We start from the raw sequence: 22805 nt of genomic DNA on the forward strand, positions 1-22805 counted from the left end.
AAGGATGAGCTGTATTCGATATCTGAACACCAGTCTCGTAAGTTGCTATATGCTTACTTTTAAGGGCCCAACGCTGTGTCCTAACAAGATATCTGTTGCATTCTCTCATGTAGTAGCACATTTTTAAAGGAATAGTTCATCCAAAAATGAAAATTCTCTCTTCATTTATTCGCTCTTGTGCCACATTTATAATTTTAAATCTCATCTATTGGCAACTAGTCACGAGACCAAGAACCAATGAGATTGGAAGTTATCTACGTGTCGCCATTTAATTTTTGTTAGCAGATAAGCTTGTTTTGGTTTCAGTTTTGCTAAATAAATGGTAATAAATTAATGGTTTTCTCTCACGTACGAATTAGTTTGCTTCAGAATACGGGATTACTTTAATGATGGATGTGCTTTTTGGAGCTTCGCCATGTCGACCCCCATATAGAAAGATAACATGGCAGCATTTCAATAAAAAATGATTTGTACGTTTATCTGACGAAAGTAAAATGTGTACATCTAGGATGGCACAAGTAAATTATAAGAGAATTTAAAAAAATTTGGTGAACTACTCCTTTAAGTTGCCATCACCGGTAAGATTGATCTTGCGAGTTTGAAAGATTCGATTTTCTATAATGAAAGGTGAATAAATGTCACTTCCTGGCAGGAGTTTATTGTAACGTTATGAATGTCTCTCCGTTCGTCAGTTCGAGCCCTTTGTTAAAAATTCCCCTGCGGCCCTCGGCTCCTCAGAAGTAATTGGCTATTTTGTCACAATAAGCCTCGGACTTCTAACCGGTCTGGCTCTTTCCTATTCTGTCATAAGTAATGTGCCGCCATTAGAGATGTAATCCCATAGATGGCCCTTATGGAGGCTCCTGTGAACCTGTGCTCCCTCATCACACAAACGGCCTTACGAGACACCCGGCGTAAGCCTCTCGCTCACCTCGACTCATGCATTATTTCATGAAATCAATCAAACCCTCGTTTTTGTGGCCGTGCCAATTAATGCCGAGATCTGTGCATAGACCTTTAGGCAAACAGAATGGCAGCAGTTAATCATTTCACTTGATCTCTCGCCATCTGCACCTGTAATGCTTTTAAACTATTGGTCAACAGATAGGTGATGATGTTTAGAGAGTCAGGTGGTGGATAGCCAATGGCTAAAATGAGATTGAAAGGGATAGCTCGTGCACAAATGAAAATTCTTTCATCATTTATTCACCCTTCTTCTGAAGAACACAAAAGAAGATATTTCGAAGAATGTCGTTAACCAAGCAACATTGGTCCCCATTGACTTCCATTGTATGAACACAAAACCACTGACACATTTCTCAAAATATCTTCTTTTGTGTCACACAGATGAGTCATAAACAGGTTTTGAATGACATGAGGGGGAATAAATGATTTTTATAAAGGGAACATATCTCTAATATTATCTTTAATAGTGCTTTTTGTAATCCAGTCCCTATTTATTTTCTTGTAGAGAAAGAAAAGTAAAAGTATTAAAAGTGTTAAGGTGACCATCGCGTAGTTTCAAATTCTACTTAAATTCCACTAACGCACGTAAAGTCTCTCAATCCACAAGAAGTGCGAAGTGTATATTCCCAATTGTTTTTAGTCTGGCCACCCACAGACCCTCATTGACCACCTGCTATCTGTAATATAGTCATAAATAAATTGTGATAACCTAAAGAACAGATTTTAAATTTGTATGTCAGTTTATCATACAAACCCAAGCAATATTATCCGGGTCTGTATGTGAGAGATAAAAAATATGCAAGGAAAAGAAGCTACATGGACTGCACCAGATTTATGCGTTGAATCTGTAGATTCTTACTGCCGTGTGTGTCTGCCTTCATGACACTCGGCATGCGTGTGTGTGTGTGAGAGAGAGGGACAGGCTGCGTCGACTCTATCTGCGGCACATTGTACTTCATTGATGGTGTGTTTGAGGAAAATGGATCAGAGCAGGAGGGTTAATGGTGAAGCCCATATGTTTGGCAAAGCCGTCATAAATCACACTGCAGCGATTCTTTCATGAACACGTACACAAACACACTAGCTCTTTTTGTCTTCATAGGCATCTACTCTGCTGAAGAAATATACAGCTTTGAAGGTCTTTGCCAGTTTCTTGGCCGGGTTTGTAGGTATTAGATGGGTTTTAAACCATGTGCTGAGCACATGAGACCAACAACCCATTTTAGGCCCTGTTTACACCTGGTATTAAGATGAGTTTTGGTCGATTTTGCATGCGCTTATTTCGTCCATTCGATCGAAAGATCAGAAAAGGCCGATGTATTTACTCGCCCATGAACCCTCCCCTCGAAGAAATCAGGACAGAAGGGGTTGAAAGTGGACAAAAGAGACGGATTAAAACACCAGGTGTAAACGGCCACGCGTCTCATTCGTCCACTTGTGATCCGATCGACCAAAACGCATCTTAATACCAGGTATAAACAGGGTCTTTGACTATGTTTAAAGGGAGAGTTCACCCCCCAAAAATCATGTACTCACCCTCGAGTTGTTCCAAATCTGTATACATTTCTTTGTTCTGATGAACACAGAGAAAGATATTTGGAAGAATGCTTGTTACCAAACAGTTCTTGGTCACCATTGACTACTATGGTAGGAAAATGACAATGGTAGTCAAAAGTGCCCAAGAACTGTTTGCTTTCCTACATTGTTTCAAATATCTTCTTTCGTGTTCAACAGAACAGAGAAATTTAATATATCACACATAAAGTCAATTAAAGAGACGATAAATTACGCGTGCTTACAATGTACTGCTCAAATGCGAAACAGTCCAGGCCAAATACAATAATCATAAATATGCTTATTGATAAAGATCAATAACTTTGAACATGTTGCCTACTTCAGTTCGAAGTGAAATCTAAATAAAACCTTATGAGCAAACGTTCTAATCTGAGCCGACCCATTCAAAGCTGCCGAATTAAAGTCATGATGGGTGTGTGCTGTAATGTGTCAGTGGAGGACAATTTTCCATCAGCTGTTCTAGGATTATTCAAAACCGCCCTGGAGACTGCTGTCCCGAGACTGTCATTTTCCAAGCAAAACAAGGCAATGCAGTGTCCCACAGAGGGCATTTTCTTTGGCAAGCTTGCTGTAAGAAAATCAGTAAGTCTGGACAGCATTGCCACAGTGTGGGTCAAAGTCAAGTCCAGTGGTGTGATGTCATCACAACCCTCCACATATTTGCACAACTTTGACCAGTTATCTGTTTTTATCTGCCAAATGACCATAAAGGGTCATAAAGGTTTCAAGTTTCATATCGAAGTTTCTGGTGGAAATGAGTGCAAACCTAATATATAATTTAGTGTACATCACTTCATAGACATCACTACATGCATGCTTAAAAAACAATAATCAGTTTTAAATAATAGTTTTATTATCTATATAAAGAGCCAGACTATCTTTACAAAGATATCAACCACAGAAAATGCCACAGCTATTCGCTGTTAAACGAAAAAAATATAACCATAGTTTTACTACAAACACCATATCGTTACTGTAGTAAAATCAAGTCTGTCTTATGGGTAACAGTTAGCCAAGTAACTTATGCTGTTTTAAATCGCGTGCCATATTAATTTTACATGATTTTAAGTGGCTAAAAAATGAACGCAGAGAAACTATTCAAGCTTGAAAGAAACTATGGTTGCCATGGGGATTGCTTTGCTCCAGTTCGATGATCGGACTAACTTCAGATTAAACATGCAAAGTGACATTGAATAAATTATGGGTTTAAAAATCAAGCACCGAGAGCTTCGGCGGCCTGCTCGAGAACTTTGTCCAGCTTGGCTTTGCTTCTCCCGGCTACAGCCCATTTCAGATTTCCCTTCGGACCCTCGGATGCAGTGCGGGCCACCTCCTCCACCACAAATTGTCCCGTGAAACCGGTAGCGCCGAAGATGACGATGTGGTAGGGTCTATTGGAGGATGTGCTGAATGTTGCCATCGTGCTGCTGACCGTACCAGACAAACACTGCACGCGGAATGAGGATCAGCTTGCAGACTCGCCTCTGACAAGCGCCACTTCCGTATCGAGGGAGTTCATTGAAAAAGATCAAAGATGCGCACGTTTTGTGCAGCCTTGGATGTTATCAAATTAAACGAGCGTGGCCGATGGATACATAGTTAAGATTTTGTTTAACAACTATATTTTGTTAACACTGTTTTTGACGATCGTGCATAATCACAATTTTATTTTTTGGTGATGTTAGTTCGTGTTGATCAAACATCTTTTGCGTCGGTCCTACGCATGTAAATGCTTATACAGTATATCGGTGTGCGGCGTCATGTCAAGTCGTTTCTGATTGGTCAACAACGGTTATGGGCAGAGTTTTGGGATAAATGCGATTTTTTTTGCTTTTAATAAATTTATTTTTTAATATATGTTTTTTTACAAACCATGTGATAACCGGTGTGTGTCAGTGGCAAATGCCTTGCATTTTCAATACATTTGTTATAGTAAATTGTATTTATCCTACTTATATATATATATATATATATATATATATAGGCCTATATAAATATATATAGGTTAAACAGTATATATGTTACAATTAAACCATAAAATACATTGGAATGAGACAACTTAGTCCCAACATTAAAATTTATTTGCCATGTATGTTTGGTCAAAGACATCTCATTGCATTTACCTTTAACATTTTCTCCCAAGCCAATAACTAAACAAATCTGAACCAATTAAGACATTAAGGAAATACAGAAATCTTCACATGATATATACACAAAATTAAAATGATGAAAAACAAAATTTCAAATAGTCTCTGTACAGACAGTAGAGAGTGCATGCAGCCGGACATTGTGATTCTAAAAGACTTTCTGTTCTGCATTAAATAAATACTGACAACTCACACAATAAGACATTCATCGGTCATCTGAACCAGCCAGATAACATACAAATAAAAACAGAGAACCCAAAATAATGTTTTACAGTTCTTGTACTTTTGAACGTGACCACAGCACATGACTGTGCTAAAATGCGCACGTTAAATTTCTTGCACATGTTGACGTTATCAGAGCAGGTCTGTGCTTTGAAAAGAAACATAACAGATGTTCTCTGAGAAACACATTGGGTAGAACAAACACAGGGTGCGTTTATGAGAATAGCAAACTCTTAATCTGACTTAAAACACATTTATTTAACACAAGATGTAAAGTTATAATAACATAAAAGCAAAGTATTTTTTAACATCATGATTGCAATAACTGTTAAGATCAGTAAGACCATGCCTGAGAAAATGATAAAACCACAACATTCTCGTGCTAGTACCGAGCTCTTCTTTAAGACTTTCCTCTAGATACAGTCAGCAAGGCATCATATATTGGAGAACGTGGTTTAGCGTATGGATAAACAAATCCTGGTCATTTTTAAAGGTAAAATGGATATTTTAGGATAAGAAAACAACCTTTTCATTTGGAATTTGGGAGAAATTTGGGAGAAACTACTTTACAGAAGAAAACAAAAATGATCACTTTACCTAAACGCATACCTGGAAATAGTAAATGAAGAAAAACTGAAAATAATTTTGGAGTGGTCTCTTCATGTTTTCAGTGGCTGTATCAGCTATTTTAACAAGCCCAAAATACAGCTGAATCTATTTGAAATATATCTCTATAACATTTTTGAACCAAGATTTGTCTTCCAGGGATGTTCTTGCCGAGTGCATCTAAAAAGATTGAACTCTCATGTATTGCTTTCCTGTCCCTAGAAATATTTTCCATAAGTCCATCCAGGCCGACCACAGGAGAATGCTACGTCCAGGCTACAGATGGTTACGTCCATCATCGTCTTTAGTGCCATGATGGTCAATCACTGAATGAATGAAAATCCTGTCAATCAAATATAAAGATTGCTTTAAAAACGAAGTCTCTCTGTATGAGGTTCAGTGGACGGCAGTAAACAGGGAGCTACTCGAGAAAAAACACTGGCCAAGAGGTTTTCTCAGGTCTTTTGGAGGCCGGTCGTCCCCTTTTCAAACCTGAAAGGCGGGCTCAGGGTTCATAGGGCGTATTCAGTGACAGAAAGACCTGAATCCTACACATAACAATTGTTTAGGTCTCACCATGAAGTCTGTTGTGCTGAAGGTGTTGTCAGCTTAACACGTTCATACATGCCACTCAATTATTAAGAGATCATAGAGTCTAACGATGAAATAAAAAAAGGACTCTTTAACAACCCTAGAGTCATTTTGTCCTTCGTTGTCCCGCTATGAGCTCGGGGACAGCCAGTGTTTGAGCTCATCCACCCCTCTCTGCACCCGGCCGATGTAAAAGTCCATGTTATGGGAAAAGTCTGTGCACACGCTGGATTGGGCGTCTCCGAAGGTGCAGTAGAGCGCAGTCCCGCCCACGCTGATCACCACGGTAGCCAAACACAACAAGAGGAGGAGCAGCCAAGAGTCTCCGCCTACCTCATCTGCATAGCAGAGCAAACAGGCACCAAATCAGGACAAAGTTAATATGCATTTAAGACATATGATTTAATATCATCAATATTTGATTCGGGTTCTTACCGTGGTCCAGGCCTTCGTAGGGCTCACGGAAACGGACCTTGCGCTTGGAGACGGGTTTAGGAGCAGCGGCGGCAGAACTGTTGGCTCCTTCTAGTGAGGCCCTTCTTTTTAAGATAGACACAAGACCTGCGGCTGGTGTGATCTGAAGGACAGAGAAACATACCCAATAATGTGATGTGGTTCATGATGATTATACAGGGTCCCGTGTTCCAAAGTGATTTAACAAGGCAGTGAACGACAATCCTGAAGAATGATTTAATTCAAGGTTTTTCGCTAACATAGTTTAACCACTAGATGTCACTGTGAGAAGAGCAAGCACGTGGTACATTGCGAATAAAGACCCAAAACGAAGACTACTAATACAAATAAATCCTCTACCCTACCTACAAATGCTATAAATGCAAATACAACTCATAATAAATCGTTTTTGTCTTGACTAAGCATGTTTAATATTGCATGAACTTTATTATTCAAAGTGCAGGAATCCATTTGCTGAGCACATCATGCGAATTGGGTGTTACCCCATCTCATAAATAATTCACGGCAATGAAAGTATTGGAGACGCCAGGGAACGAGAAGCCAGTCATGTTACATCACCAGCCGCTGAGGAATGGAAAGGTCACAAAAAGGTCACACCGAGAATGAGTGGACATTATTCAAGAGTCAAGAGCCGCCCTCCGGCCAATCAATGAATGCCATACATAAATCTCAATATTAATGAGCAAGCACAACCCCACAGAGGAATAACAGAGAGACATTTACAAATATTGAACGCGTTATATTAATTTCCTGAAAAAGTACTGTACTCAACATTATCATCACCATAATGATGAATGTTGGACATGTTAATATTCAATCTTTTGCCAGTTCTTTTGATTCATAAAAACAACAACAACAGAAAGATTGTTTAACAACCTTTAAAGAGAAGACAGAACACCAATAATGATACTGTTCTCTACACTTTATAGTCTAGCAAATTATACCTTTTTGTAACATTTTTGTATATTTCTGTACATATGTACAGTATATTTCATGCAACTAGCAGTGCTGTTTATTTTATTCTGTCTTAGCTACAGTCTGTGAAAAAGCTTTTAATCATAAAGTATGTACACACATTTTCATAATACTTGTACACGTGATAATGACACTGACTTTGAACAGAATACAATACAAATAGAGATGCACAAAACAATGGGTTGATAAAAACTAGCTTTAATTTCTAGTGAGTTTGTTTCACCTTAAGATGTCATTATGCCTGTATTTGGTAAGGTCCGACCGATTGAAAACAAATGTCTCGAGCGCTGCAGTTACAGGTCTATAAATCCACGACAGCTTATTTCATTCGACAGCCAGAAAATAAAGCCAAAGACTTTTCTTACACGCTTTCAACAAAACCCATAAAACAACTAAGCCATTCCATAAAATGACTCAATTCCATAAAACTGTTTACAAGAACCGACCAAACGTTGCATAGACAGCGTACCATGAGGCGCTGATGATTTTATCATAGTTCAAATAAATCCTAAATGAATGTGGTGTGGTATGAATAAAAAAACAGAGAACGGTAATGTTTTACAATGCTCATAGCTAATAAAACAAGTGTAATGATACTCAGGCTTTTATTATACACTACATTCATTTTATTGGGGGATAACAGATCCACATGTTCCTCATGCCAAAAGAATGAAAAAACTCACTTTTTCGCTGTTGTGTGAAAAAGTCCTGTAAATTATTAAGACTAAAATAGACAGAAAACAACATGTAGACATCTGCAGAAGCACAATATGATCATGAGCCAACCGTAAAGTGAATCACAATGCGTGATCCGAATACCATCTCAACAATAACAACAACAACAAAGCATTATCATCTCTTCTTTTTCATCTGGTCTTCTGATACTACTACACAAGTGGAACGGATTCTTTCAAGGAAACTGCACAAAATCTGTCAAAACTAGGGCTGTAAAACGATTAATCGCGATTAATCGCATCCAGAATAAAAGTTTGTGTTTATATAATATATGGCTGTGTACTGTGCATAGTAACATTGTATTTATAAACAAAAACATACACATACATGTATATGAAGAGTTTGGCTCCAACAATGGGCTCACTCCGTTTTCATTTTTTCTCAAAAATCTAGTTTTTTTATTGTGCATTACAATGAATATAGATCAAACTGAAGTTGTTTTGTTTTGATTTAAGCCATAATAACTCAAAAATACAGCTAACTAACACAATAAAACACAATAAATACATGATAACATCATAAAAAACATGATTTTTGAAACATTTATCGTATGAGTTATCTCAATTTGGAACCAAACTCTTCATAAATATTTAGGACATATTTAGATGTATTTATTTATATTTGCCAATAATTGAAATTAAATATAAACATTCATTAATTCAATTTGAAATTTATATTTTTCTTAAATATATACATGTACGTGTATGAGTTCATAAATTCTAAATTAATATGCACAGTACACAGACATATATTATGTAAACGCAAACTTTTATTCTGGATACTATTAATCGCGATTAATTGTTTGACAGACCTAGTCAACACATTTTACAAAGATTAATAATTAACCACACTGTTAAATAAACAAATACACTGAAAATAAACACTAAAGATTACAGGAAAATTCCCCAAAAAGACGTTTCGCCCCCAAGCAACAGAACATCACATGTTTGGGAACAGAGTACATCAGTGTTCGGGACACAAGATGTTACGTTCATAAAGGCCTGTATTGTGCGAGCAGAGCTCAGTAGTCCTGATCCTATTGTTGACTGTCTCATTGAGGCCAGAAGTGTCATTATGACATCACACAGGGTGGACGGCCCGTTACAATCACTCATCTCTGGCATTTAGGGGGAAAGGTCACTCTTTAGGTCAACCAGTCCTGAATCACATCTAAGCTTCCGATATATATTATTAACGTTCTTATCAAACTCCCTCTCAACAAAGAAACGTATAAGAAAGTTAAAGTGGCGGGTAGCTCGGGTTACATGCCACATGCCGAGGTACAAAAAGCCAGGAACACCACACCAATATAAAGACACAAAGAACACAGAATACATTAGGGTTCTAAAATCTAATGAAATGTTATGAGTTTAAGTTAAAGGTCCAATGTGACATATTTTGGAGGATGACAGAAATGCAATATAATACACATAACTGTCTGAAGCGTTATGTTTTCATTACCTTGGAATGAGCTATTTCTACCTACATACACCGCGGGTCCCCTTCCATGGAGTTCACCATGTTGTTTCTACAGTAGCCCTAAACGGACAAACTGCTCTACAGAGCGCGTTTCGTAAATACAATATCTCCTCCGGCAAAGAAGCGAAAACGTGACATCATCTTTGTTCTGTGAGAGCCACTGTAGTGCTTTGAAAGATAGGGGTGAGCAATTGGTTGCAATTCGCAACTTCAACGCTAGATGGCGCTAAAATTTCATACACTGAACCTGTAAGGTCCAAATACAAGAATGCGGACCAGAAACCAAAATTCTATTTAGTTTTACTAAATCATTGTAAAATATTGTTTTCACTCACAAACGTCACTTAACAACACTTCCACTGGATTACTTCATTGATAAATGTTTGTGCTTTTTAGAGCTTTTGAGTCCCGTAAGAAGATAACATGACATTTTAATTTCAAATGACTTATTTGTGAACTGAAGAAGCCATAAATCTGTAATACTCTCAATTTTAAGAGTATTTTCATGCTTGTGTGAACTGTTCCTTTAAGTCAAGAGTATGAAGCAGTTAGGGTTTCCTACGCAAGATGATGTCACTATGACATCACTCACTCAAGTCTATTTCTTACAGCAGTTCCATGTAAATCACAAAATAACCCTTGGAATTTAAATGAAACTGAACCGATTCATGATACTGGCATCTGTCACCCACCTCTTCTACCTGTATGCGCTTGGCAATGTCGTCCAGCGTGGACACGTTCGTAACATCCAGCGACTCCACCCCGTGTCCATCTTCCTCCGAATCAAACTCTGGAGTATTTTCAGGAACTTCCTGATTATCTCCCGTCTCCTCCAGCTTCAGAGTCTCCACCTCCTCTCTCTCTCCTCCACCGTCCTGCATACCCGGAGTCTCCACTATTCCCTGACCCGTGTCCACAGTGTCTCCCGTCTGCTCCGGCATGGCTCCGGTGTCCGTTTGAGGCTGCTGGACCTCGACGTTGCCTGGCTGAGCAGCATCCATAAGCGACTCACACGGGGGATGCTCGGGCTGTGTTGTTGCATCCTTGTGAGAAGCCTCCACACTTCTGCTCTGCTCTTTTGATCTTGCCTCCTCACAGGCTGGAGAGGAGGAGCTGTCCGTCGCTGCTGAGGAGGAGGAGGAAGGGGGTGGGGCTAAGGAGGGGTCATGCTCACTCTGCTGGGATTGTGGGGCAGTGCTGCTACGATGGTCAGGCTGGATGACTTCCTGTTGGGCGAGTATCTCAGATGTATTGTGCTCTTCCATAACCGTCCCTGTTTCAGATGGAGAAAAACGTCATTTTCTATAAAACCCATGATGTTTGTTAGTATTTACACATGCACACTTTCATAAACGTTTCTCTTTTTCACTATCTGATATTCTTTCAGGTGAATAAATTTGACTATCAAGCGTACACAACGGATCAATGGCAGCCGATCAATCACTATCGATACATCACAGCCCTCCCGCCCTGGTGTCCTGTCGCTCAATAATGCAGGACTCCTCGAGTGTTGACTCTGTTCTTCACTCCCTCTGTGGTCAAAAACGCAGACAGAGCACTGTTCAGATACAGGACCTGAGTGATGACAGCTCAGAGAAAGACACACATGCCACAAGCGGTTCTGTGCCGGATACAGTCTGGCCGTGATATCATCACTTCACAGATGTCATGTCAGGTGAGGTTTTTATTAGTATGGAAGATAGGACCGGCCCATATTTAAATAGCAGACACAAGATCGCAATTTCTCCTCCTCAAAAATACTTAATTCTTTTATTAACCTCAGTGTAAACAAGTTAAAGGGATAGTTCACAAGACCACCACAACGCATGCACATCCAGGTTGTGCCCCCCAATGCATGCGCCATGCAGCCTTCGAGCGTGCAGCCCAGATGCACATGCGTCGTGGTGCTCTCGTGGCGCATGCGCGAGGGCAGACGAATGCGACATGCGGCGTCCAGCGCACAACCAGGATGCGAAAGCGTCATGGTGCTCTCATGAAAATCCAGGTTATTATAACAAATATTTTGTTCTAAATGAAAAAATACATGAAAAAAATGTATTTGAAAATTGGAAGAAATATTGTTAGTAGATCTACTATTTACTATAAATAGTAAATTCAGAGAAACAGATTTAAAAAAATGGTCTCTTTATTTTTTCTGCGGCTGTATATATGGGATATGGGTTAGTAGTTAACTATTTTATTACTTTTTCCAGGACTGGAAACCAAAAAAATCACTCAAGATGTGTGCGTTTTAGTACATTTTTCAAGACAAAATAGCAAAACAAAGATGGAATTCAAGCCAAACAAGTGTCAGATGACATCAAGAGGGACATGATATTACGATGAACTTTCGGACCAAAATTCTGATGAGCGAGAAATATACAGAGGGAATGTAATTAATCTGTATCTTACGTGTCTATGTGTGAGGGTAATGACAAACACCAAAATGCACTTGCTGCCGGAGTCTAAGCCAAGCAGAGAGATGGTCACCAATCTTCAAAGCAGGTGGCTGGGCACAGGGTGCGTCAAGAGTGCGAAAATGTGTGTGTGGTACTGCCGCGCATGCCGTGTAAAAGTGAAACCGGGTCATGGAACTCAATGCGAGTAATACGGTGTTCGTGTAATAGACCCCATCAGATGCAGGAGACAGTGAGAAAGAGAGCTCTCATCAATAAAGCATGACCTGAAGGTACAGGAGGGAACTCTAACTGTGTTTGTGTGAATTTGAGGAAGGGGTTGCCTTATATTATCATGTAGGTAGACGGTTTTCGGTAGTTTTGTTCACGATACATCTGCGAGCATTATTGTGAATAAAAAAGATGTCATAAAAATGTAATAAAGTAAGCCCTCTGAAATGACTTTCTGATGATGTACCAAAGCCGTCTAGGAAAGGTCAAATGAACTAACATCGTAGCCTGCAATATTTTTTATAAATGCTTATAATAAAAGTCTAACCTTGAACATCATTTCCTGCGGAATATTCTGGTTCTCTTGAATATTGGTTTAATTAAATACGTCGCAAATGCAGTATCATGTTGCCATTAAGTAACATTCACCACGTGACAGAGACAAAAGAGTTTTCCACTATTCAATACTTTCGGAATAAACATAAAACATGATTCACAACCCGTTTAACCTTTGTAATGCGACATATCTAAGTGAAACAGGCTAAAAAAGTTCAAATTGGGACATGTTTTCTTTTCAATCCCTAAAGCTCGGCCTGCATCAAATAGTATTAGACGGTTATCCAATAGCCGGTGTGTCCTAGCTGACATCATCAGAAAAGAAAAATTGCTTTTTATCAACTACATTTTAAAGACAAACTACAAAAAAAACCCATAATCAATATAACTCAATAACACTTACATTTAAATCTATATACAGGCTAACAGACGAATCAGACTTTTGTTAACTTCCCGATAAGCTTGCACGTTAATGTATTGCCTTACACTAAACGATGTAGTATCAGAAAAAAGCCATGAAGTATCACAACTAAATGTGGAAATGACATCATGATCAATGTCCTGCTTGGTCACGGACCGTTCTAGGTGATCTGGGACTGTGATTGGAGAAATAAACTCACCTGAGCTGCATGAAAGTTGTTGAGAGTTGAGGTCTTCTGGCGGCTCTTCTCTGATCGCGCTGTTCCTCTGGACTTTGGACTCCACCGCACACTACCAACACACACATAACGTTGACTTTCGCCCTCTGATCTTTAAACATGAGCTTTGTCATTTCTCATCCACGTACATCCACAAACTTCGCAGAGGTTGTCTTACCTTCTCGGCGCTCTGTGCCGGTCTGCAAAGAAATCAAACGAGAAAAAAACGAGGTGTCAGTCAAAACCATGTTAGGAAGCGTCAAGCTAAGGTATCCTCATATTTTCCCTCTTTCCGTCTCTTTCGCAGCGCGTAAAAAGAGAATGCAAATGTAAGGTCGCTCCGCTCAGCGGGAATCTAATATTAGCGTGGCACATTTCCCATACTGAAACACTAGCGCTTGTCTCAAATTGCTAAAAGCGCAGCAACGGCCATATGCTTAAACCATTACAGGACTCCAAACTGCAGTCAGAGAGCAGAAATGACACACAGATGGGCTAAATTTAGGAGGGAGGCTCAGGTGCGTGTGTGGTCGTCCGGTGAAAGTGACCGGCCGTGGGGAATGGGACAGAAACACTGCTTTAACATGGCTTTAAATCGCCTAGTGGTTCGAAAGGTTAAACATTTACTTGTACCAGGGGCGGACTGGCCATCTGGCGTACCGGGCGTTTTCCCGGTGGGTCGCTGACATATGGGACCGGAACGGAGGCGTTCAAAAGACACGTATGCATGCACCCAACCCCCCCCGTCGACAGATTCGGTGGAGGGCCGATGCGGGCTTAAAAATGCCAGGGCCGATTTTTCTTCCCAGCCCAGCCCTGACTTGTACAAAAAGCCGCTGACATATTTTACACTGCTGATGCCATATGATCTATGAATAGCGCTTTGACTCAAATAAATGATTCAAATGATTCAATGATTGAGCGCCACTCACAGCAGATAAATCAAATTCTGTTCCTTCATCAGTAGATGAAAACATCTCGATTTCTGATTTACATTCGCCTGAAGTTCATACTGTGTGTGTGCGCGCTTCACACTTACTGCCTGTGTGTCCTGCAGATGTGTCTCAGTTTCTCCAGCTGTTCAGCATCCAGGTCATTTCTGCTTTCTCTAATGTCCTGACACCCGGCAATCAAACTCCAGCTTCTCTCTGAACACAATAACAAAACCATTCACATGAACATACACTTGGTTGTAAGGTATATTACATGAGATTATATAGTACATTTCGCACAATAAGTTCCCTTACCCCATTGCTCCTGTATGGCGGTGAGGTTGGACAGCACGCGTTCGTGATAAAGTCTTTCTAACTGTATGAACCTGACCGCTCTCTCATCTGGGAAAGGCTCAGGTTAAAGAAAATCTAGGAAATGGGAAATCCCAAAGCACCAATGCACTTCGCTGCTGTTCTATTACAGGATGTCAAAGTGAAATGTTGCTATGCGATGGTGTCTGGATGCAATAATGTTCTGAATTTAACAGAATTACAGGATAACCGACACTAGATATGTCCATAAACATCAGAAACAGCTTGGATTTAGTGAGGCGTACAACAAGAGCTGTAATGGAACAAACATCAACAGAACACTAAGGGAAAAGTATATGTATAAATATAACAGAACATAATATCATTTAATAATAAATAATGCAATATAATATTATATTATAGAGCTACAGGAACACATGTATGCACAACCACATATGAACAGTTAAGTATATGAAAATAATGTATATAAAGAACTTAGACAAAACCAATGTTCAGGATACAATCCTCTTCACACATGAATGCCTCTGCAATCTGAAAGAGAGTTTGGCCTGGAGTTATTATGCATTAAATTACTCAATAAACATCACTTTATAACTTATTTCATTAACAAATAGTACAGTTATTGTTACAAATGCTTAAAGGAATAGTTCACCATTATTTACTCAACCTGTTGTCATTTTAACACCTGCGTGATTTTCTTTCTTCTACAAAACACAAAAGAAGATATTTAGAAAAATGTCGGTGACCAAAAACCCTTGGGCCCCATTGACTTCTATTGTACGGACACAAAACTAATGCAAGTCAATTGAGACCAACGGTTTTCTGTTCCCAACATATTTCAAAATATCTTCTTTCGTGTTCTGCAGAAGAGAGAAAGTCATACAGGTTTGAAATGACAAGAGGGCGTGTAAATAATGACAGAATTTTCATTTTGAAGGTGAGCTATCCCTTTAACAAATGCTGTAAAATGAGAGCTGCACAATTAATGGAAAAACTAATGGGGATTACAATTACAGGTGAAACAATTACATAATCGCAGAAAGCCTCAATTATAGCTGTACATTTGCGCTCATTTCTGTGCGTTTCGGCAGTGTGTTTGAGCACAGAATACAGTGGCGAATCAGAGAATTCATATGTTAACGTGTCCTTTAGCCCAGTGGTTCTCAAAGTGTTTCATTGTAAGGCCCCTTTGTGTAGGGTACATCGCTTTGTGCCCCCCAAATAAAGAATTATGACCTTAACCTTAACAAAAACATATAATCTCTTATATAATGCTGGAACATCAAGTCTTTTGGTTGGTGGTCTAATTTTTATAATAAATTTCTATATTTCATAAAATGCCACAAAAACTGTGGCCCCACTGGATCCATCTTGGGACCCCCAGTTTGAGAATCCTGCTTTAGCCATTTCTTACTCCCATAATTATTTGTTATTTACATTTTGTCATTTCGTTTTAGATGTTTATAGAAAGAATATGGCATGCGGCTGTTTCACAGAAAGTTATAAAACATTTCAAAGCTTCAAAGTAAAATCTATTAATTGACAATAATATGGCAATTACAAGATTGAGGTGATTAATCGACAATTATGATTTTTTACATAATCGTGTAGCCCTATGTAAAATGCTTATTTATTCATATTATCTGTTCAAAAATACAAGCATTACTGATCTTACTGTATATGATAACTGCATGTGTTTGTTTATCACTAATAAGTTAAAAAACACAATATAACACTGTTAAATCAATGCATCATTTTGTATAAAAATCTTACTGTAATTTTACAAACATGTTATACCTGATTAACAAGCATTTATTACACTACACCTCCATTCAAGAATCATGTTCATAAACCGAAGCGGTTTCAGAAACGAAAGAAGTAAAACATCTTCTATTAAAGCGTCCAGTAAGCAGTCGAATAAAAGCGTCCCAGGGAGGGTAAAACATCAACTTTAGCGTATGCTTCTTGAACACAGTCAACTTAACACAGCACAAGTGGGCGTCAGGAAAACCTTTTGACCTTTAATTTTCTCAACCACTCTCTCACTTTAGCATCAATCTCTCACTTTGTCGTTCCTCTCTTCCTTCCTGTTTTTAATCTCTTTAAACCCACCAGCACTATGAGATCGACATATATATGAGGTACTCACTTCAGTTTAAACGAGTCACATTGCTCACCTTTGTAACATTTTACATATATTTTCCTCCTGCAACACAGATTTATTTTCTAAGAAAATTCAAATTACTGTTGCATAGCCTCACATTTGCATAATGAACTCTTCTTTTCTACATCTATTTACACAGTAAATTGTGATTCTTTTCTTGCACCTATCCATAAAACCGCCTGGTCTTTGTTGATGACGTTGATGTGATTCATTGTTCCTCCACCTCAAAACCAAAAACCAGCTTCTTGTAAAACACGCTAAATAAGGTAAACCTCAAATAAACATCTAATAGAGCTTGACCATTTAAGGTGCTGTTTCTATCTTCTCTCATGCTGTTATAGACGTGCAGAATCAGGCTCAGGCCAACAACAAGAGTGTATTTCCACAGCGTATGTTCTGGATGGTACAAGTTAGTGAGACGGTTAAGAAACAGAAAAACAGTAATGCATTTTCCATTTTTGACTTTTAACACCTCAATTACTAAAGTTGAGCAGAGAAAGTGTGCGTGTGCACGAAAGGGAGACAGACAGGTGAGGTGTATCTGGAGTATTATACCTGATGGAGGCACTGTGGCAGAAGCGGGTGGTCTCCCTGAGCCCCCAGCTCCTGTAGAGTCACAGCCAGGGAGCACATGAAGCCGTGGGGTAAAGCAACATGCTTGTGCAAGGTTCCTTCTGGGCTGACAAGACCTTCTGACACTGTAAACACAAAAACCCATACATTTTCAGCTCTGAAATCTGATGGATGAGCCACTTTCAGCCATATACAGTATAAAAGCAGCAAATGGAGTTATATTTTGCTCTTTTCTATTTTAAGGTTCTTACCTCAACTAATGTACATACTGTACATAAACATGTGACTCAATAAATGAGACAATCACTTACTATAAAAAACTATAAAAAAAGGTAAATATTGGCTATTAGCGCATCTAACTGATTTAAGACTAAGACTTAGATTTACAGTAAGTCTAAGCAGTTTGGGAAACTAGTTTTGAAGTTACCACACAAACGGTGTGTGGTATAGCGTGATATACCGCAAAACATTTATGACATATAGCATAGTTACTGTGATGTTTTACTATATTAAATCTGTTTAATCATGCTGGTTGAGATATGGCAAAATATGTTGTTTATTTTTATTTTATTTTGTGCTACTACTGCTTTAAGAAGTTCTCTCGTATGGTGTGTTCACACAATGAACTATTTGCGCAAGTAAATTGTATACGAGTCAAAGTCAATGCAAAGACGCGAATAGACACAAATTCGCACCGGGCGACGCAAATTGGGTGGCGCGATTGCCGCCCAAACACGTGATATTCGCTTCACCAAAAGTTGAAATATTTGCTGAAAAGTTGAAAAATCGCAACACGAGCGGGATATCCGTGCGAACAGCTTATTGACTACTACGGTTTGACACGTCCGGATGCGTGAAGACATTCAAGTGAGGTATTTTTTCGAGTGATGCGAAAAACAAGTAATCCGGCGAGTAATAGAGCGAGGAACACGGTGCTTCGGGTTTATCTTTCTTAATTTTAATTAGATTTTTCAATAATAGACCTGCTTCGTTTTTATTCATTTACATACAAAACGTTCAACTAAACCTAGAATGTGGACAGTTCAATTGTATAAAAGTTGTATGCAAACATTTTTTTAATGTTTTGAAAATTCATCTGTTGAATTTCAGATTTATTTTTTGTATTACGTTCCAAATATAGCAATTGTATTGTGAATCCAGTTTTGTGTATTGTATCAAATTGAGAGCTGACTGTATCGTCACACACCTAGTGAAAGTATTATATGTTCTCTAGGGAGTATCTGTGTTTTTGTAACCAAGATGTTGTCTGTTACCTGTGGGACTGGGGCTGGGAGTCGGCGAATCTCTGATGTGTCCGTCCAGCTCTGGAGAATACACTCCACTGGTACTATCCATCTCTTCCTCCTCATCTTCATTATCCTCCTCCTCATCGTCGTCATCCAACTTGGAACTATCATAATCTTCATCATCTCCATTGTTATTAGTGTTGTCATGTTGGAGAAGCCTCTGCCTTCCCCGAGGACCCTGTTCGACCTCCTCCGATTCCTCCACCAACCGGTTCTGGTTCTGGTTCCCATCCGGTCTGCGGCTGGACTCCGAGTCATTCAGAAGCTCCGGGTCGGTTACTCCTCCCCGCCTCACTGGGCCGTCGCTCTGCCACTGTCCTTCATCCATGAGGTCCAACTGACCCAGAGCATGAAGATCCACTCGAAACCTCGCAGGACGCTCAATGATGCTCCTTTCCGGTGGCTGGAGGAACGAGAGAGGACACTATTATGCTCATGATCTATCATAAAAAATAAACAGCTTTAAAAGCACTGACTCATAGTTTACCCAACTCAAAACACGTTCATTTGTTTGTCATTTTGTATGGCGTTGTTTTTCAGCTGCACGACTCAAAAGATACATAAAAAATGTTTTGCCAGTGTTTTCATTTTGCTCAACAGGTTCATCAGCATCATTCACATGCATCACAGAGACAATCTTTCAAATTGGACCTGAAAAACTGTGTATCTACTATATACAATTCAGCCTTGTTATTTGATTTCTCCGTATTAATGTGTTTGCTTTAAAATGATTCAAAAGGGTTTCGCGTTGATTCATTGAAACTGATCCGCAAAAATTCAGGTCGTGATTCATGACCAAAAAGAAGCAGGTCAAACAATGTAAATGCTTTAAAATACATAACACGCCATAGTCTAAACAAACAAACAAAAACATTCATAGTCAACGACGTATACAGGGTGGGCACTAACGACTGTCCTCCTCTCTAATTTACTTTAAGTGGAAACTGCTTAAGTGTACTAAATAAACAACACTTAATTCTCCGACGAAGATTCTTTTTCTCCATCTCCGACCGATTGTTTGGTTTCCCTGAATAGTGAATTCACACACCATGGAGATTTTCCATGACGGTCCCGGTAGGGTTGTTATTGAAGGAAGAGCTTCAAGCTCATCTGCATACGGTCTCATGACGGAGCTTATGCAATATTATACAGCATCTTACAGTGACCTGACAGTTTGTCTTCTCTTTTCCCAGGGGATTCTGGGATGGCTTACAGTACATTGCATGGTGTAAAGGTGATGCCTAAAGCAGTGGTTCTCAAACTTTTTCGTTGTAAGTAACCCTTTGTGTAGAGTGCATCGCTTTGCGGCCCCCCAAATAAAGACTTATAATCTTAAATTTAACATTTTTATTTAAACAAAAACATATTCGGTTATACAATGCTGAAACATCAATTCTTTTGTCTGGTGGTCTTATTTTTCTGATGTTTGATTGCATAAAATCTATGATTAATTTCTATATTTCATAAAATGCCACAAAATCTGTGGCCCCCTGGATCCATCTCGGGGTCCCCCCAGGGGCCACGGCCCCCAGTTTGAGAACTACTGGCCTAAAGCACCAAAATGTTCACTGATTCAAACGAAATTATGTTTGCCATTATATGGTGGTGTTTGTATAGGACAGAAAAGCTCATTTTTATGATGCTGATGTCATGAGGCTCTGACTCACAGTGGCCCACAGGCATCCACTCGCTTCTCTGGCATCACTCAGTGAGATGAGGACCAGGAGATTAATGACCACCTACAAACATTCACTGCCTCTCCAAACCACATCACAGAGCCGCTCACTGCTGCTAGACACATTTGGGTCATTTGCATTCATTCTTCTAGTGCTTGTTTACAACTTGGAGGAGATACAAAATGCCGCGGACAACTGCATGAGGAAAGTGTAAAAACTTGGGGTGTCTGGGATAGCATATTTAAGCTGAAAATCTATAATAGGGTGACCACTGTAGAACATCTCAGGTGCCAGATGTTTTCATGTAAATAATTAACGTTAAGATAAAAGATGCATTCTAGGATTAGACGCAGTCCCCGAATAACATGCGTTCGGTCATGTTATAGCAAGAGGAGATTTGGCTAAAACTGTTCATTCATCCTTTAAAGGAGTAGTTCACATTCAAAATGAAAATTCTGTCATCATTTACTCACCCTCTTGTCATTTCAAACCTGTATGACGTTATCTCTTCAGCAGAACATAGAAGAAGATATTTTGAAGAACGTTGTTAACTGCCCCCATTCACTTGCATTGGTTACAATAGAAGTGAATGGGGGGCTGTGCTGTTCTGTTACCAACATTTTTCAAAATATCTTCTTTTGTGTTCTTCAGAATAAAGAAAGTCATACAGGTTTGAAACGACATGAGGGCGTGTAAATGATGACAGAATTTTCATTTTGAAGGTGAACTACACCTTTAACAGAGAACCCGTTAACAATAAGACAACTGCACTCCCATAAAAACAGCCTGAAGGATGAATGAGAGAGATTTATTCATCCTGATGTTTTCACAAGTACGACTGGAGCGGCTACGCATTTATTTTACTATTACACACATTTATTCAACCTCACTTAAAAGTAAGGAATACAAAATAACTGATTCATCGTAGGGCAATGAGATGAGTAATGCTCAAATACAATGTGTCAAGGTGTTCCTCAAATCCACTTGTAAAAGAAAACTAGGCCAAAGAAGAAATATTGAAGCCTCCCATTAGTTTAGATTGTATTAGACATAATAATAAAATGATTATTGAAAACATAGGCACAAAGCAGGCTAGGAAAACTGAGCTGTCAAAATGTGACCTCTGTGAGAGGTTGTCACCTCTGTGGTGTCAACACTTTAAAATGATTTATTTCCTTGTACACAGAACATAGGAAGACATTAACACATATAAGCAAAGCTATTCATACATGACATGCATGGCTGGTGTTCAAAACAGACCGAACTCGTCATGCTTTCTGCTGGCATCTATGTATTTGTGCTAAAAAAATTCATCATGTGCATGATTATAATTTTCACTTCCCTTAAATATTTCCATGTATTACCCCAAGTAAGCATTTCCTGACATAGTAGCACGTGAAGATTTTTTGTTGTTGTAGTTGCAATAATGCCTTTACTTCCCCATTCACTTTAAAAGGTTGGATGAAAACAGACGCTGGTATTATATAATACAACATGTCCATCAAGGTATTTAGAGGCAGCACAAAAAAACGTCACATTTCAAGCAAATAGGATTAAAAGCAAACAACAAGTCTAATAAAGCTGCTAATAAACACATGACATGTTTTTTCAGATGATTGACTGTTGGTGTGGCTATACATATATGGAGAAGATGGACCTGTCATTGATTCATGTGCTAACATGCATAGCATCTCAAATACATCGTTTCTTATTCCACGAGCTGTTTCCCTCGTTTATAAGCATTGCTTTGAGAAAATAAAACCGGTACTCACGGATCGATCGAGCAGGTGGTTTAAAGTCGAATAGAGATGATAATGCACCGCAGACGGACAGCTGCGCTCCGGGCTGATGTGTGTTTGTGTAGCTGCTGCACGTCTGCGCAGGTCTTCCTGCTTCCCATCCGGGTGCTTCGGCTATATGCGCAGCCCCTCCCCCGACACTTAATATTATTAGATTCTTCTTTTTTATTCAAATCAATAGTATCATGGAGCTGTTGCTTGGTAACATTTACTAACGTAGCCTTAATTCATATTTATTTATTCACCGATTCCCACTTATCAGGGTAAAAGAGTAACAAACTGAGCAGCCACACCTACTTTGGCGTAGATTAAATTATTAATATTAATGAGGGTTGTGGGCGTTGCTTAGTAATAGTGCCCTCTGCCTCTCTGTAGCTTAAACCTCATTAATATTCATGAGCAGCGCCAGCCGATCTGATTTCGTGTTTGTTTACATTGCCACCTTGTGGATGAGATCAATTAATGCATTTTCTTTCATATATAGAATAGAAAATGCAGCTTGTCAGAGAGGGCACTAGTTAGCAAATTGCCGACTTGTTTAAAATAGAAAAAACGAGGTTAATGAGACAAGTGACGGACAACAGGTAAGATTTATTTTAACGCATTTATATTTATGGACTGTTACTGTAACTTACATTAGACACCCGTTC

The 22805-nt window shown here is 39.1% G+C and overlaps 1 protein-coding gene across 1 annotated transcript; it reads right to left on the reverse strand.

Moving 5' to 3' along the window:
- Positions 1-4533: 4533 nt before the first annotated feature.
- LOC130560585 (consortin-like) lies at positions 4534-22256 on the reverse strand. The gene is made up of 11 exons (XM_057344470.1): positions 22129-22256; positions 18648-19083; positions 17356-17498; positions 15137-15167; positions 14619-14705; positions 14411-14519; positions 13550-13571; positions 13354-13444; positions 10463-11043; positions 6543-6684; positions 4534-6445 (listed from the first exon to the last, which is right to left on the reverse strand). The coding sequence occupies exons 2-11, from the start codon at positions 19006-19008 to the stop codon at positions 6237-6239; spliced, it is 1776 nt and encodes a 591-aa protein (XP_057200453.1). The 5' UTR covers positions 19009-19083; positions 22129-22256; the 3' UTR covers positions 4534-6236.
- Positions 22257-22805: the final 549 nt, after the last annotated feature.

The sequence above is a fragment of the Triplophysa rosa genome, linkage group LG10, assembly GCF_024868665.1.
Source record: "Triplophysa rosa linkage group LG10, Trosa_1v2, whole genome shotgun sequence".
Taxonomy (NCBI): Eukaryota; Metazoa; Chordata; class Actinopteri; order Cypriniformes; family Nemacheilidae; genus Triplophysa; species Triplophysa rosa.